Source organism: Mytilus edulis, chromosome 8 (genome assembly GCF_963676685.1).
Source record: "Mytilus edulis chromosome 8, xbMytEdul2.2, whole genome shotgun sequence".
Lineage (NCBI taxonomy): Eukaryota > Metazoa > Mollusca > Bivalvia > Mytilida > Mytilidae > Mytilus > Mytilus edulis.
The window spans coordinates 6406486-6423894 of record NC_092351.1 but is presented as its reverse complement, the minus strand read 5'-3'; the positions used below and the strand labels follow the sequence as shown (position 1 = coordinate 6423894).

The window sequence follows — 17409 nt, the reverse complement described above, 5'->3', positions numbered from 1 at the left end:
TATTTAAGACATACTACCTGCAAGTCACAGATTTATTAGATTTTTACTACATTTATCTAATATATATATATATATATATATATCTCACAGTCAACGCAGCACGAGGTCAAAACTGATAACATCTGTAAAAAAAGATCATTTTAGTTTTACTTCAAGTTTTGTGAATGATATGAAATAAACATAGTAACAAGGAAATTATTTTCATGAGTATTTTACAGAATACGCGTTCTTTTTAAAGATAAATAAAAATGTCATAAAAATTTATAAAGAATACAGAAATAAAGGACCACAAACCCTCGTACACCCCTGGCTTTAAACATAGGACCCAAAACCCTCGTACACCCCTGGCTTTAAACAAAATAAAGGACCACCAACCCTCGTACACCCCTGGCTTTAAACATAGGACCCCAAACCCTCGTACACCCCTGGCTTTAAACATAGGACCCCAAACCCTCGTACACCCCTGGCTTTAAACATAGGACCCCAAACCCTCGTACACCCCTGGCTTTAAACATAGGACCCCAAACCCTCGTACACCCCTGGATTTAAACATAGGACCCCAAACCCTCGTACACCCCTGGCTTTAAACATAGGACCCCAAACCCTCGTACACCCCTGGCTTTAAACATAGGACCCCAAACCCTCGTACACCCCTGGCTTTAAACATAATAAAGGAACCCAAACCCTCGTACACCCCTGGCTTTAAACAAAATAAAGGACCCAGACCCTCGTACACCCCTGGCTTTAAACAAAATAAAGGACCACCAACCCTCGTACACCCCTGGCTTTAAACATAGGACCCCAAACCCTCGTACACCCCTGGCTTTAAACATAGGACCCCAAACCCTCGTACACCACTGGCTTTAAACATAATAAAGGACCACCAACCCTCGTACACCCCTGGCTTTTAAACAGAGCGGTTTGAGAGTTTCTGATGACGGATTGACAAAATAGTTTACCATCTCTTCTGATTTATATATTACCACTCGTACAAATGGGCGCTCACAGTGACACATATGCGTACAAAGAACCAACACATACAACATGAATGTTGATACATTTGCATATAATAATGGTATTTGTCTAGTCGTACACAGATAGTGTAAATTTTTGTGTGCAATATGTTCGTCATGGTTAATAATGCTATTGGTATATGCTTTGGTTAGCAAGTGCCTACGAATAAAGCTGTAGTCTTTCAAACCAGGGGAAGCATGCATGACCTTATAAACGGAACAGGTTTACAATGACTATTACCTAAATTTTGCATAAAAATAGAACAAACATACCTTTATTTTTTTATTTTTTTTTTCTAGACATAAAGTATGAAATATTTCTATTTCATTCCACAGACTTTTTGAATTTTCAAAGTATATTTCTCCAGTCAATAATTTTATAATCAGATCTATTTAACTTTTTCATACTTATTTTACATTTGACAACATTAATTGATTATTCGTGTTGCTTGGACATTTGCGCATGGTAACGTAAAACTCTGAAATATCGAAAATGGTATGAATCTTTTGTCTTGCATCCCTATTTCAAATTAAAATACTACTAACCAGAAGCAATTACTGAATATTTAAATAAATGACTTAGATATTTACAAATACAGCACGGGCCAAAAACATGAATCATCTTGTTAATGTACATGTGACTATTTGTTTTAGCCAGATGATGTATTTAGATTTTTAAGGAAGTTGTTTTGTTCGGTTCAGCACTCAATGACTTTTTATGCAATTAACATCAAAGTTGCTATCCCTTCGATCAATAGTTGGTATACAATGGGAAAACAAACTTGCTGTTACCCTCATAACAAGACAATAAGTGTATTCTATTACATGGCGGACGCTACATTGACTACAAGACTACAATTTCGGCAGAATTAGTTTTTTTTTTATACATATGAATTTATTCATTTTCTTTTTTTCCCTCTTATATTGTGTATATTTTCCAATTCGTTCGCATGTAGTGACAATTAATATTTCAATGAACGTAATCACGCCAGTTTTCGGCGGGGTTCGTGTTGCTAAGTGTTTAGTCCATATGTGGTGTACTATGGACTTTTTATTTTGTCGTCTTTCGTTGTCAGTTTACCATGAACCCATTGATATCACCCCTAGTTTTTTGGTGTTGCTTATTCTTTAGTTTTCGATGTTGTGTCATGTGTACTATTGTTTGTCTGTTTGTATTTTTCATTTTAGCCATGGCGTTGTCAGTTTATTTTCGATATATGAGTTTGATTGTCCCTCTGGTATCTTTCCATCATTTCTAATTCATGTTTTGTCTTATTCAAAAACTACTCGAACAGAATTATAAGGATTCACGACTTTGATCAACACTATGCAAGTCTCACGCTCAACTTCACGAATCGGGGGTAGTGTGTCTCCCTCGGTTTTAGTTGTATAGCGGATTTGTTTTCCCTTTGTCGATTGATCCCTTCCGGAGCACCTGAGATCACCCCCAGTTGTTGGTGTGGTTCGTATTGCTTAGTCTTTAGTTTTTCTGCGATTTGTCTTCTGTGCTTTTATTTGTCTGTGTGTATTATTTTAGCCATGGCGTCGTGAGTTTATTTTCCATCTATGGGTTTGACTGTCCCTCTGATATCTTTTGTCCCTCTTATGTTGACTTTTGAAAACCGGTAATTTACCTTTGCTTTTATTGATTAAATGAGTCTGCGTTTTAACTCAGTAGCACCATGATTTCGCAGTTTACTGATGTCTCAATCTTTGTCGACCAGGATGACAGATAAAAAACGTGAACATCCATTAGAAAAATAGCGTATATTGACAAGGGACAGATATTTTGCATTGCAACAAGTCACCAATGGACCAATCAGAGTTTTGTTACAATGTTTCTTTTCATATGTAAAGATCGGATCACCCAAGGGACATCGAATCAAACATCCCTATTATGACTGGATGTGGTTGCTCATTTATAAATCACAAAATAGACGCCCAAATTAAGCAAAGATTTTACTGCTTGATGTGAGAAGTTATAAAAATGACCATATTTGTATACCCAAGCTAACACATGGATATCTGGATAGAGGGATGCCACTTGCAAGGTCACATAAATGGTTCTGAATAATCTTTTTTAACGTTATGAAAATCTGAGATGGACAAATATCTTCTCCTTGTTGTAACAGCAATTCATCCTGATGTTTCTTTACGACATCACCGAATGCGCTGTATAAACACATTTTGTATTTGAAATAAGGCATGGCGGGAACATTAGTGTAGCAGAAACTACGTTCATATGAGCCTGTTCTTTTTTCGGATGTGGTGGGGTTTAGGTTGTTCAACCTTTATTTTCCGTGTAGTGTTTTGGACCAGTTGTCTGTTTTTCTTTCTTGATAAAATCTCTTTCTTGCTATTTTACAGATATGTAATTATCATTATATTGTACTATTCATAAGCTGTAATTTACCAATTCATAGCACGTAGTTTATGACAAAAGCACAGGGTCTTTTTAAAGATAGATACATTATGACCTCATACAGTTTTAACTATAAAGAATTTGAGTGGAGATTGACTTTATATAATAAAGTTCAGTCAATCAGATTCAACTTCATTTGAGTTTGATTTCTTCGACTAAAAATAATGAAAATTGTTTAGATTTGACATAGAATACTTAATAACATTTTTAAAAGTAAAATCTTGCAAATTTCGAATTTAAGTAAGGGATATAAGCCGATAACAGTCCAGTCTGTAAAATATTGGACAGAATGGACTGGTAGAGGCTTACATCTTACTTAAAACATTGTTTGACACGTCCAAAAAGGTAAAACAAAAGAAAAGGCAAGCAAAGATTTTTTTTTATTAAGTATGACAATTGTTTTGTGAATAAACTTCTTGTCATTAAAATATATCCTACATGTTGGCCCCTTTAAACAGTAGCTCAACTTTAAAAATAGACAAAAAGAAAGTACAGCTAAAGGTAAACAACATGTATTGCTACATGAAGAATAAGACACGGGGTATACGTATCATGATTTTTGCGTGTGCAAGAATTACTCATAGTTTCCGCTCATAGTCATAGTTTCCGTGAATACCTTTACATGCGTTTTGTGTTTCAAAATGGATAAAGTGATCATTTAATCAAATTGAGAATGGAAATGGGGAATGTGTCAAAGAGACAACAACCCGACCAAATAAAAAACAACAGCAAAGGGTCACCAACAGGTCTCCAATGTAGCGAGAAATTCCCGCACCCGGAGGCGTCCTTCAGCTGGCCCCTAAACAAATATATACTAGTCCAGTGATAATGAACGCCATACTAATTTCCAAATTGTACACAAGAAACTAAAATTAAAATAATACAAGACTAACAAAGGCCAGAGGCTCCTGACTTGGGACAGGCGCAAAAATGCGGCGGGGTTAAACATGTTTGTGAGATCTCAACCCTCCCCCTATACCTCTTACCAATGTAGTAAAGTAAACGCATAACAATACGCACATTAAAATTCAGTTCAAGAGAAATCCGAGTCTGATGTCAGAAGATGTAACAAAAGAAAATAAACAAAATGACAATAATACATAAATAACAACAGACTACTAGCAGTTAACTGACATGCCAGCTCCAGACTTCAATTAAACTGACTGAAAGATTATGATTTCATCATATGAACATCAGGCACAATCCTTCCCGTTAGGGGTTTAGTATCATACCATCATAACATATATGAGAAGAACATAACCCGTGTCATGCCAACAACTGTTTTTTTTTTAAATAATGTGTTTAGTTCCGATGCAAAGACCTTATCAGTGACTCAATATTAACGCCAAAATATGCAATCTTTAATGACTTGACAACAGTATCGTAATTATATCCCTTCTTAATAAGTCTATTCCAAGGTTTTGTAAGTATATTCCTTATGCAAAAAAAAAAGAAAGAGATGTCGTTATTAGTGATTGTGTTGTTTCAAACTTTCAATGGATTCAAATGTGTATTCAGAATCTATTCAGATGCATTATTTCAGTGTGGATTACAAAGAGGATAAAGTCAAAGCAGTTAATAATGGCAAGTTTTAAATATACATATTATATTTCAAAATGTAGTCTTCTCCTATTAGTTTCTTGTTTTTTTTCGTGTTTTATTTTTTACAGGGTTAATGAGAAAAAAAATCTGATGAAGATAGGTTTTTGTTGAACCATGTCGAATGCAACGCAGTTGATTTTATTTCAAATATATAATTAATATGAACAAACGAAGAGATAACAGCATGCATTCAGTTATATTCTTTTGTTGGAATTTTCAAGAGACTTTTATTGTTTACCCAAACGGTACCACCTGAATACCCCCCTTTTTCCTGTTCTCTTCTTTCTGCAAGGTCATGTCGCTCTTTTTTCGTTTATTTGTGTATTGAGTTCCTTGTGTCTTTTTAAATGTTACTGAAACATCATTTTGTCTCAATTTTTTTTTTTTTTTTAACTTTTATAAAACGATCACTGCGAACAAAGTGCGAATCGGACACACGATTGGTTTGCTTGACAGATAAAATGCGGTAATATCTTTTTTTATTCTGCTTCCCATATTTGTCGTCGTTCATAAGCGAAGTGTTGCATTATATTCATATTTAAGCAATAACTTTAAAAAACAACAACTTGTAAATCAACGCCGAAACCTGAAAATTTAAAAAAAATAATATTTTAGTCCACTAGTTCATGAAGGAAGTTCTTGATTCGCACTTTGTACACAGGATAAGGCTTATGTTGTTCATGACCCTTGTATTGCTGCATGATCTATCAAATTTTAGAACCATTACTTTATTGCTGTTTTTATTTAATTGTAGTTGAAAATGATGTTAGGAAGAATAAGAACACCAGAGGTCAATTTTGATCACCTAAAGACGGACGAGGATAAATCTTTTGAAAAAAGAAATTCATAAAGGCAACAAAAACAAGACTTACGACGACCATACTCAACTTATTGAATTAGTGCTTAAAGAGTCAACCCCAAAACACGAGAAAAAATGTTGTGATATAAGTATTGGTAGTGTTAAAAATCAATTTGAAAGTGATTTTTTCCTCAAGAAACCGTTTTGATGAGTGACATAATTATTGCATCCGAAGGTGACTTTAATCAAATGTTTTTTAACTGTCATTTGTTCTTCGGTTGTATTTTTGTTTACATGATGAAAACATTTGTGGTAATTAATAGGTTTTTTTTATTTCAGTGTTTGAACTATCATTTACCTGTAAAAATCAGTTATGCTACCTTTAGCTGTCCAATATTTTTAAGAAAGAAGACGGCTATTCTTAAAAATATTGGACAGCTAAAGGTAACATGATGGTTTCTTACAGGTAAATGATAGTCCAATCACTGCAATAAAGAACAGGTTAAACAATAGAATGACGTCACAACAATGTTTTAACATGCATTTAACAAGGGGAAAATGTGCAAATATGTCACTCTGTCACCGGTGGAGAGTTTTCGCATAGCAATGGACAATTTAACCATATATTATTTTCAAATTGACCTCTAGGACGATAAAATACAGTGCATAGAATAATATAATAGTATAATGATACAATTGCAGCCTTTTTACGTGCGTCCTTGATCAATATATTCGGAGCAATAAAACATGCATTTCCCTTAAAGAAATTGACGGGAGAAACAAAAGGGAATCCAAAAGCTTACAAGTAGAAAAGCAACTTATACCGCAATGGCAAAATACCGGAAGTGACATTGTCCTAAAAAAAAACAAGGATCGGATCTCAGGTGCTCGTAAATGACAAGCAGATCCTGTCTTCTACATGTGAAATCTGTCGTGTTGTTCTAGGCATTCACAAATTCGGTGATGAGTCTCATTTAGTGATGCTACAATTGAGGTTAAGAAAATATGATTTGGGTTACGAACATATTCGTGGTTAAAAGTGTTATGATTGTATAGTGTTAGCTTATAATAAAATATTGAACTAAAATATTTAGTCTTCTTTAAAGTCAGCTTATTTCAACTTCATGGCTATTGAACAGCGGCATACTACTTTGTCTGTGTTCATTCATTGATCCTGAAAAGTGACAGTTCTCGAGGCTATACCAAACACTTATTTAGATATGATGATATTAATCTAATGAACTATCGTCAAATCATATTTTAAATTTTACTGGTATCAATATTCATCAAATATGATTGTATAGTGTTAGTTTATAATTAAACATTGAACTCAAACATTTAGTCTACTCCAAAGTCTGTCCATTTCCACTTTATGATTATTGAACAGCGGTATAATAATTAACGTTGTCTTTATTCGTTCTTTGATCTTCGGAAGTGGCAGTTCTCCGAGCTATATCAAACACTTATGCAGATAAGATGATATTTATCTTATTAATCTATTGTTTTACAACTCACTGGTATCAATATTCATCAAATATGTGTTTTACAGACGGAACACGTTGGAGTGATTCATTCTGATCTTGTAATGTCTTGTGGCTGACTTCTTGATATCCTAATGTCTCAAATACTGTGCGACACAACTTATTTATTTCTACAACTTCATCAGGTTGTATAGTCTTTCTCCAGTTGCTTGCTATCATATTACCATTTCCAGATTTTGTTAAAAATGCATTGTTGCCTCCGGACGAATGGCCTAAAAGATGACTTTGTATAAACATTTTTACTTTCTGTGAATAATTGAGTTTTGTGAAGTTAAATATTCTCTTAAAGATCGCCGTCGGATTCTTTACAAGGGCTTCATATTTCAACAGGAATATTGTATTTGGATATAAAGTTTTAAGTTTTGTAGTAGATTTTATATCAGATAATATATCATTACAAATTTCTGACGCTTTAGATTTAAAATCGTGTACGCCTATTAACTTTGACCTCATTAGGGAATTGAGTATCCCTCTTGGGTCTCTGACTAAATGTATTATTTTGAGGTTCGGCAAACTATTCAAAAGTAGTTCTGTAGTCTCCATTCGCAGTCTAACTACTTTTAATATTTTGTTCTTCATCTGTTTGCAGACTTCTACTAAGTGTCCAATACAGGATGAAATGTTTGACCTTCGCTGACATTGATAATACTCTCGTGTCGTACGAGAATGATATTGCAAATTAGAGCTTCTAAGATCACTTAAATTGATATCGGATAATCTACAATTAAACCAATTAGCTAGCATGTCTGCTTGCACTGCTGGTAGTTCAATAGTTTTATCAAGCAACCTGTAAAGAAATTATAAATATGTTAATATACTAGTAGCTAAAATAATCTACAAAAAAACTATTTGATGAAAAGGTAACAGAGTGTATAACAGCCCAACAATGGTATGTCCATGTTGACGACAACTAATGTGAAAAACGGAAACTTACTGAATAGTAAGCTCTAAAATTTCTTTAAAATGTCACATTTTACAAACGAAAAAATCCAACAGCCAAGATTTTATACAACAAAAAAAGAAACACAAACATAGTTGACATCAACCAACAACAACCACTAGATTACAAGTTCATTGTCACACACATTTTTTATTGTCCATGTCTTGTTTTGTTTTTGAACTACAATGACTATTAATTTATTTTTTTTTGTAATGTTTCTATTGGCAAAAAATTACATATATAAATAATCATAGTAAGTAAGTCCATAGTACATCAGCAAAATCGAAACAAGTACATAAAGTTGATATTTTGAATCATTCAATAAACGTATAATATGACTATTAATTCTTCAAAGGAAAGATGTTCAATCTAATTGCATCGGGAGAAAAAAACATCTGAAAGAATTTTTTAATTTTATTTGAAGATTTTGAGTCATGTGAACTATAAATGACCATGAAAATGTACGGTAACCATCACAAATTTGCTAAGCGATACAGTATGTGTCTCAACTGACTAGCGACATTTTTCTGATGTCTTTATATCACAAAATATTCGTCTGAAAAGCTAAATACTAAATATCGTCCTATACCTGATTGAGACATATTTACTGAATGTTGGTTGGAAACGTAGGATACTCTTACCCCTTCTACACACAAGGTCTCGCTTCTTTTAGTGTTAAGGAGATTTTTTAAATTTGGGTTTGAGTTTTTGTTTTGGAATTGTTTTTTTTTATATTCTTAATTGATTTATAAGATCTGACCATCGGTAAACTACTGTTGCTTATATCGACTCAGAAAAATACATATGCAAAATAAATATGATTTTAAATAATAACATTATTCAATTTAAAACAACAAGGAAAAATACATTTACGTCACCGTCACTTGAATACAAATAAATGGAAAACAACATCATATATTTCTTCAATGATAAAGAGGAGATTGTATATTACGTTGAGCATCATGTAAATCTTAATCTACGTTGCGCTATGAACGAATTTAGTCCCGTCATGTCATGTTGTCATTTTTGTGTTATATTTAACATTGCAATAAAATCGCGAGGTTTGGCTAGGCACAAAACCAGGTTCAACCTAACATTTCTTAAAGTGTCCTGTATCACTGAGGAAAATGGCAGTTGTTATCTTATAGTTCGTTTCTGTTTATGATACATTGTCGTTTGGTTTTTTGTTGCACTTTAGTGTTTCTGTTGTTTCGCTTCGATTCCTCTTATAGTTGATGTGTTTCCCTCGGTCTTAGTTTGTAACCCGGATTTGTTTTCTCTCAATCGATTTATGACTTTCGATCAGCGGTATACTTCTGCTGCCTTTATTTGGAATTACAATCTGGTTCTGCCCTTCAAAAGCAAACACTGTATTACAAATGAAGACAAAGACTGTCGACTGTACTGGCTTCGGAAAACGTGTGTTGGGAATATGCTTAATAAATAAGGAGGAAAAAAGAGGCGAAAGATACCAGAGGGACAGTGTAAACTTTGTTCAATAAGACGAAAGAGGTTAACAGGCTAAAAATGCAGTATCACAGTATAATAAGTGTATTTATTATAGATTTTTTACTTTTGATCAATTATACTGTCAATAATTATGTTGTAAAACATGTAGTTCTTTTAATTCTTTGAATAATTTTCATTAGTCGATCTTTCATTCTTTTACAGTAATCATTTTGTTAAATTTTAGTTGCAATCATGTTCATTTTGTCACTCTGGGGTTGTTTTTTTTTTTTGTTGTTGTTGTTTTTTACCTTGCATCGTTCATTTATGTTCGATTTAATTTTGTGTCTGCGGTGGTCATTTCTTATCATCAGCATTGTGAACGCATACAACAATTGCTGCAAAAACAATTAACAAATAATTTAAGGAACCCTCTCCAAATTATTTTACAGTGTCTTCTAATGTTGTGCTTTTAAACCACTGTCTCTAGTTAAGATGGAGGCTCATTAATATGTTTAACTCATTCTCTATGTGAATCCAAATGCACAAGCTTGTAAATCAGTGGTTTTCCAAGGTAGATATCTATTGGATTTGTATGATGTTTTCCCTGGTGATAATTGGTTCATTTTCAATCGTTTCACTTGACCCATTTTATATTGCTTATTCTCTGATAACCTATTCAACTTTTTTTCTATTAATAAAATATTGATAAAATATCACTTACCTTGAGGATCCATTTAAAAATGTAATTGCAGTATTTTCATAGGTATCAAATGATAGGAAATTGATTGGTTCAAATACATGAAAATTGTTTTCAGCGGTACTCAGTACATCTAGCGTCATAGTCGAACCTCCACGGAAATAACCGACAATTAGAACGAAATTGTCATGTGATGCAGTGTCTGAAAATGTTTTAAAGAAAAAGAAGAATATTTTATCTTCAAATGCAAATTTACAAAGTTTGTTTTGAGATTGTGACACAATGATGACTGCTGTACCCATATTTTGACTATTTTACCTATTATGTCTGTTTTGTTCACGCATCGTTGTAAATATAATGGAAGTTGATGCGACTGTCATACAAGTGAGAGGTTTAGCGCTATAAAATCAGGTTCAATCCACCATTTTCTACATTGAAAATGCCTGTACCAATTCAGAAATATGACAGTTGTTGTCCATTCGTTTTATGTTTTTTATCATTTAATTTTGACATTTGATTAGGAACTTTCCATTTTGAATTTTTCCTCGGAGTTCAGTTTTTTTGTGATTTTACTTTTTACAACAGTAAGAAAATGATATTTTTATAAAAATTTTACAACAAATTGTAAGATGCATAAGTTCAGGTAAATTATAAATACATCTTAATAATATAAACTTTGAAATTTGTGTAGGTTTATTAGCATAACAGTGCATATTCACAATCATTAGGTGACCAGATCATTTTATGTATTTCAAAGGAAGACATTTGAACGAACAAAGAGTTAGGTTTCCTATTACAAAAGCCATGTCATGTGGCGTCGCATCCTATAAATTCAGTGTTGGCTAAATTTCGTTCAATAAAGCTTACCTTTTACTAAATATCTTTTCTGAACTTTTTTAGAAAAGTCATGTCGAGTTTGTTCTGGAAAAATAAGCATAATTTAAATTTTCATACAATATTCACGTAAATTTCACGTCAAATGTTGATTCTCATGGACAAAATATGACTGTGTATAAAAATATTAAAGGAATAACTGTAATATTTTTTCTGTCTATAAAGAAATAACATCAAAAGTGTGGTGCACACTGAATAACCCGCGTAGCGTGTTATTTCAAATTGTGCACCACATTTTTTGTTATTTCGAATAGACAGACAAAATCTTAGTTATTTCTTATAATTTAATTCTAATAACCGGAGTAAACCATGAAAAAACGTTGATGACGTCATGGTAACATGACTAAATTATGTCTATCAGCTGATAAACAAAACTACGTCAGCCAATCAGAAGACGTGTTAAATCCAAAATTGAATTATAAGAACATCAACATTGAACTAATTAGTTAGTTTAGGATTCGGTTGAAACCAATGTTTTATTTCAGAGTGTATCATCTCTTTTCAAGAGCTGTTCTGAAACAACCTTTTTCAGGACGATATGTATTTTACAAAAGAAATGTTCTATGCAATAAACCTGTAAAAAGGATGATTATCGTTTTCGTTTATAATAAAATAGTTCAAACTTTATATTTATGGTTTTTCTATGGAAACACGAAACACGAACATTGGCAAGGTATTATCCTATTCATTAAAGCACTCCAAAATGTGTTAATAGGAAGAGGAATGACTCCCTTAACTGTTATAGATAATGGCATAAAATTCGTGTACTTTGAACTGGGCTTTAGACTGAAAGACATTAATTATCGATATGCGCATCTAATGCGTAAAAATGTTTATCGGTCGTCCAACTGTCTATATCAATTTGCTCAGCTCTTAATAAAACTCCATATCACGGCTTTGTGACGTCAAATACGTTGACCTGGCCTTAATAACTTTGCCCCGGACATATCAGCGACGTCATAATGTTTGAACCGACGTTGATAAGTTTGACCCGAACTTATCAAGTCAACTTCCGGTTGCTGGTGAAACTAAGACAATACTTCCATTTACGCAAATACAGCCCGATAAATCGATTATTAGGGTTATCGGCATATTAATATTGTAAAATATCAGCTGCTCGACATAATATGAAGGCTTTTTGATCTCGTTCGCTGCGCTTACTCGACAAAAAGCTTCATATTATGTCTCGCAGCTGATATTTTACGATATCAACATGCAGACAACCTGATAATCGGTACGTATCGTTAATAAAATTGCCATTATTAAACCCGTTGTCATCGATTTACTGTGTTTGATCATATCGATACCATTCTAGTTCGGCGCTGTTCTTGTCATTAATTTAATTCCCCTATCATTATTATCTCATCATTATCATGTACTCGTACAAGTAATATACAATATCAAATATAAAATAACTATAACCTTTCACTGAATCTTCCTTTGCGTCTTTTCCAGGAAAGTTATTCCCTGTAAGAAAACAAAAAATATGAAACTGAAATAAGTTTTATGGATAAAATATTGTAAACACAAATGTGACAAAACCTAATGTAGATTTATGCATCCATGTGTTGATATACTAATGTATTTTCTATTTGTTTTGTCGTATATTGTATATATTACAGAAGCATGCGGATATTTATATTATATTTTTTTAAGCCTCGTATCTATTATAATTTCATTGAAATCAAACGATGTAATGTCATCATGCATTCACGTTATCGTACAACATTGATTTAGAAAACCATGTACACATGTATTAAAAATCATTATTGCCATGATGATAAAATAACGATACTTTCTACAATACAAAGTTTTCTGCCTATAAAATGTATTTCAATAAAGACTCGAGAACAAAAGACAAAATCTATAGAAACGTTCAACCTATTAAATATTTGTATAATCTACTAAAACAACCTTTTAAGAATGGAATTTCAATAGTTTTTTTTAGAATGCAACACATTGTTCTAAATATGATGATCACGATTAGTTTCCAATTGTCAATGTTATAAATAACTTTGACATTAATCTTATAAAAATGAAAGCCAACATGATTTTCATCACTGATAAAGATATGCTATAGACCCACAAAAAACGATTTTGTAAAACAAACAGAAAATGTTAAATACAACTTATTGAGTACGTCAATATAATTGAATTTCAGCTATATTCTTTCAATAGCGTAATACAAACTAATATTTAATGGAATGATTTGAGATCGGAGATTTCGATATAATAAATAACATTCTTAATAAGACTAGGATACAATTTAGTCAACGACTTCTAGATACACTTCTTCCATTATATACGACGAACTAGGTCTTTTCCAAGAAAGATTAAAATTTAGACAAATTGAATAATAGGTATAGATGGTCAGATATAAATTAGCACTGTACACATGATATTGTAAGAACAATATCATAATACTTTAGACCTCGTTATACTTAATGATTATCTGAATTATTAATATTATTTTGCAAAGTACAAAATATATTGCATGGCAACCAATATGAAATACTACAGAAAGCATATAAAGTGTAAAACTTAATCGATGATTTCCAAGTAAAAATCCTCTGTTTATTATTTCAGAAGCGGATGGTATAACTTAATACGAATATTGTAAGAGACATGAAATATACAACATCGAGCGTAGAATTACATTTTCATCTGTTTTACCATTATAACATTTCTTTGTAAGTTTGATAGGGAAAAGTGATTTTCTTTCTCACAGTCGCAGTTTCAAAAGTAAAAAATAAAAAATACCGAAATCCAAGGGAAATTCAAAACGGAGAGTCATTCTTAAAATGACAAAATCAGAAGGTCAAACACATCTGACGAATTAAAAACAACTCATATTCGCAGAATAATGCAAGAGTCATAAAGAAAGCTTACAGAAAATAATGTATGCATGTATGTTTAAAAGTTTTTGATAGAAAAAGAAATTTTTTTGAGTATATATATATAAAAAAAAACACTGATTACTCAGTCACAGACTTGTAATAAAACAAATATGATTTTCTTTGTTATGGACCCATGGAAATAAGTTTGAAATTTTCTTTTCTGAAATTTGCTCAATTTATAACATGAAGAAATATAAGAAATTTAACCTTTTACAAATAACGGCAGTTTAGGTTTAAAATCAATGTTCTACACTATATGCCATTAAAATGATTCCATCCGTGATGAGTAGCTTTTCATACTCAAATCTCAGGCAATCGCTGAATAAAGCAACATGCACAAAGAATTGTTAATCAACAACTACTGTACATGCTATAATGTGTGAAGTAGTGGAGTTGTGGTTTTAGACATTGGGCTTGATCACGGCCGACACTCGGCTAACCGAGAGATTGGTCGGTTAATCTATATTGAGTATGCGGCTATATGGGAGATTGGTCTGTTAATCGGGTTGGCTATACGTCTGTTAAGAGTAAAACGTACAATTTAGTGTTAAACTCTATCAAATATACAGATTTTTTGCATATTATAAGAATCAAATAAAGTGTCTGACAAAATGATATCTATCATAGAACATTTTCCACCTTTAAAAACATTTCATAGTCTGCGCAGTTTTCAGTAAAAGTAAAAGGCGTCGCGCAAGTATGTAGTATTTATGACTACCCGCATAGCAATTTGTTTAATAAAAGGCGAAACAAACAATTTTAGATATCATTTAAAAGACACAAAATACTACTTTGGTTCTTGCATATAAATTGACATTAGTAAATATTTCATAATTGTAATATAACGTGAGTAATACCACGTTTTAGTGAAAATTATGGGTTATAAAGTCTGTTAATGGGTTGGACAATTGAAATTGTGTCAGTTAAGAGTATTTAGCCACGAAAATAGTTTTGCTACCTTTATATTTTCCCATTGAAAAAGTTAAGAATGAGAGATTCTTGAGTAAAAAAAATGATAACACGGTGCAGCACTATCCTTCCAGTAAACGCATTTTTATTTTGACTTTCTTTAATTTGCATTTTATTGAAGAGTGTGTCACTTCAATATAGCCGCTATATTCGGTGATCTGGGTTGGCCGCTGGAATATGCATGAATATATTATTAACGATTTCAATCAGCCTTAATTTTTGTGTCTGCAAAAAGTGGCATGTTCTCAAATGCGACTGAACGTGTCTTTCTAATACAACACAGGGTACATATAATGTGTTGTTGTTCTCATATGCACATGATATTTGTCACTGGACGTTTAACCCTAATTCGTCAGCATCACCCAATTGGTTATTTTCTTCTATTACTTAATCATCTGTTGTTTATAAATCATTCTAAAGAAGTAACTGGAAAGGAGCGAATGCAGCTACATTTTGTTGTATTAAGTTTAAATTCATGTTATTTCGTTTAGTTCCTTTTCTACATATGTGCAGTGGGAACTGCAGTTGTCCACATGTAAACTTCAAGCATTTGTTACCAATATGATAACTCGAATAATTCAAGCCCTTTCCATGTCCGATTTTCACCCACACATGTAGCCTTCGTAGATCAGCGGCATATAACGACTGAATTATTCGGGTTACTAATATGAGTACATCGCAATCCGTTACTGTTTCAACACCCAGGGTGGTTTCATGTCTTTATTCTTAAACAATTATTTTTTTTTCTCTCTTTTTTAGCAATGCATCACTCTCTACTGTCCTTACCTTTTATTTATATTCTGTATCTCCATCAAGATTATCGTGTATATCATGAGGGTTCGGATTAGGGTGTTGATTATTTCTGTATTCTTTAAATTGTTATGTTACTTTTCTATACATTTTATTTATCTTAGGGTGCTATAAACAGTTTCGTATAAAAAAAACTAGGTATTATTCCCCGACTAAAAATAACCATGGAGGGAAACCCCTGTTTATTTACTCAATTGGTGAAAAAGTATCATGTTTTATGTATTTGATTGTAAAAATTAGTTAATTAGCTTTCAATTAAAACAGGTTGAATGATTGAAATAATTTTAAAAATTATATTAACTTTACATGTTTTGAGGGGAGACAACACTGTTAACATCCTGTTTTTTTTGGCAGTGAAAATTGAAAACTTATGTGCAGCCACTGTAGCTCTTTTCGGAGCAGGAAACCGTACCCTGAAACAAGATTTTTTTTTTGAAAGGCCAGGTAAAAACCTACAAATTTCATACAGTTTTGATAATGTAAAATGTGCATGAATCATAGCTTCATGGGTGTGCACATGACCTGGTTTCAAGTTTTTTATGTTCAAATTAGACTTTTTTTCCCCATGTTCATTGGATGGAATATTTTTAATATATTAAAAGTACACATTATTTTTATTTCATTATAAACTAGTAACATTCTGATTCCAGTGATGTCTAGTTTTATACAAGTATCTTTATTAATCAGTCCACCACTAAGGGTCACTTATGCATGGTCCCTCAAAATGTGACGACATAGAAAAAAACTGTTGATTGCACTCATTATTCTTTCTCTATTCTTTATATTTAGGCATCCCGATATATTTTACTTACTGATGTTTAGTTACATTACGACGTTTATCTCTGATTTATATACTGGTTACCAATGTAGATGACAAATTGGTGTCATTCATGACAATAAAACATAATCCACAGAATATATGCGACCATTCTCGGATAAAATTAATTTTACTTTAATTTAACACTTTTTGAAACCACTTTTATCAATTTTCAATATCCATTGCCTAAATTGTTAATTGTTCATGTGTTTTGTTTTCGTATATTTTATATTCCATTGCTCATGTTTTGTTTCCGTATATACTTTATGTTCCACTGCTCAAGTGTTGTTTCCGTATATTTTAGCCGCTCGTCTTGAGCCTACCAAATTAACACACTATATAGTAATAAAATTATACTTTTATTGTCATTCATAACTCTTAACAGACCAATTAACAGACCGGGTTTTATACATCCGACCCATTAACAGACCAGGTTTTTAAAAAAAGATTGATTTATGTCACCAAAATACGGATTTTCGTGTAGATTTTTCACACAATGATATCAATTTGGTTAACACACATAATGCCTGTCTTTTTTCGTTGTTCAATATATTGCATG

General features: G+C 32.3%; 1 protein-coding gene across 1 annotated transcript; it reads right to left on the bottom strand.

Moving 5' to 3' along the window:
- Positions 1-7212: 7212 nt before the first annotated feature.
- Positions 7213-12820, bottom strand: LOC139484665 (carbohydrate sulfotransferase 4-like). Its single transcript, XM_071268515.1, has 4 exons — positions 12780-12820; positions 11331-11384; positions 10488-10665; positions 7213-8164 (listed from the first exon to the last, which is right to left on the bottom strand). The coding sequence occupies exons 3-4, from the start codon at positions 10604-10606 to the stop codon at positions 7357-7359; spliced, it is 927 nt and encodes a 308-aa protein (XP_071124616.1). The 5' UTR covers positions 10607-10665; positions 11331-11384; positions 12780-12820; the 3' UTR covers positions 7213-7356.
- Between the last annotated feature and the right edge of the window lie 4589 nt (positions 12821-17409).

Excerpts from the sequence above, each read along its gene's own strand:
- LOC139484665 (XM_071268515.1), bottom strand. The coding sequence starts at position 10,606 with ATGACGCTAGATGTACTGAGTACCGCTGAAAACAATTTTCATGTATTT. Across the intron at positions 8,165-10,487 it reads TTTTTAAATGGATCCTCAAG|GTTGCTTGATAAAACTATTG; the intron begins GTAAGTGATATT and ends ATTTCTTTACAG.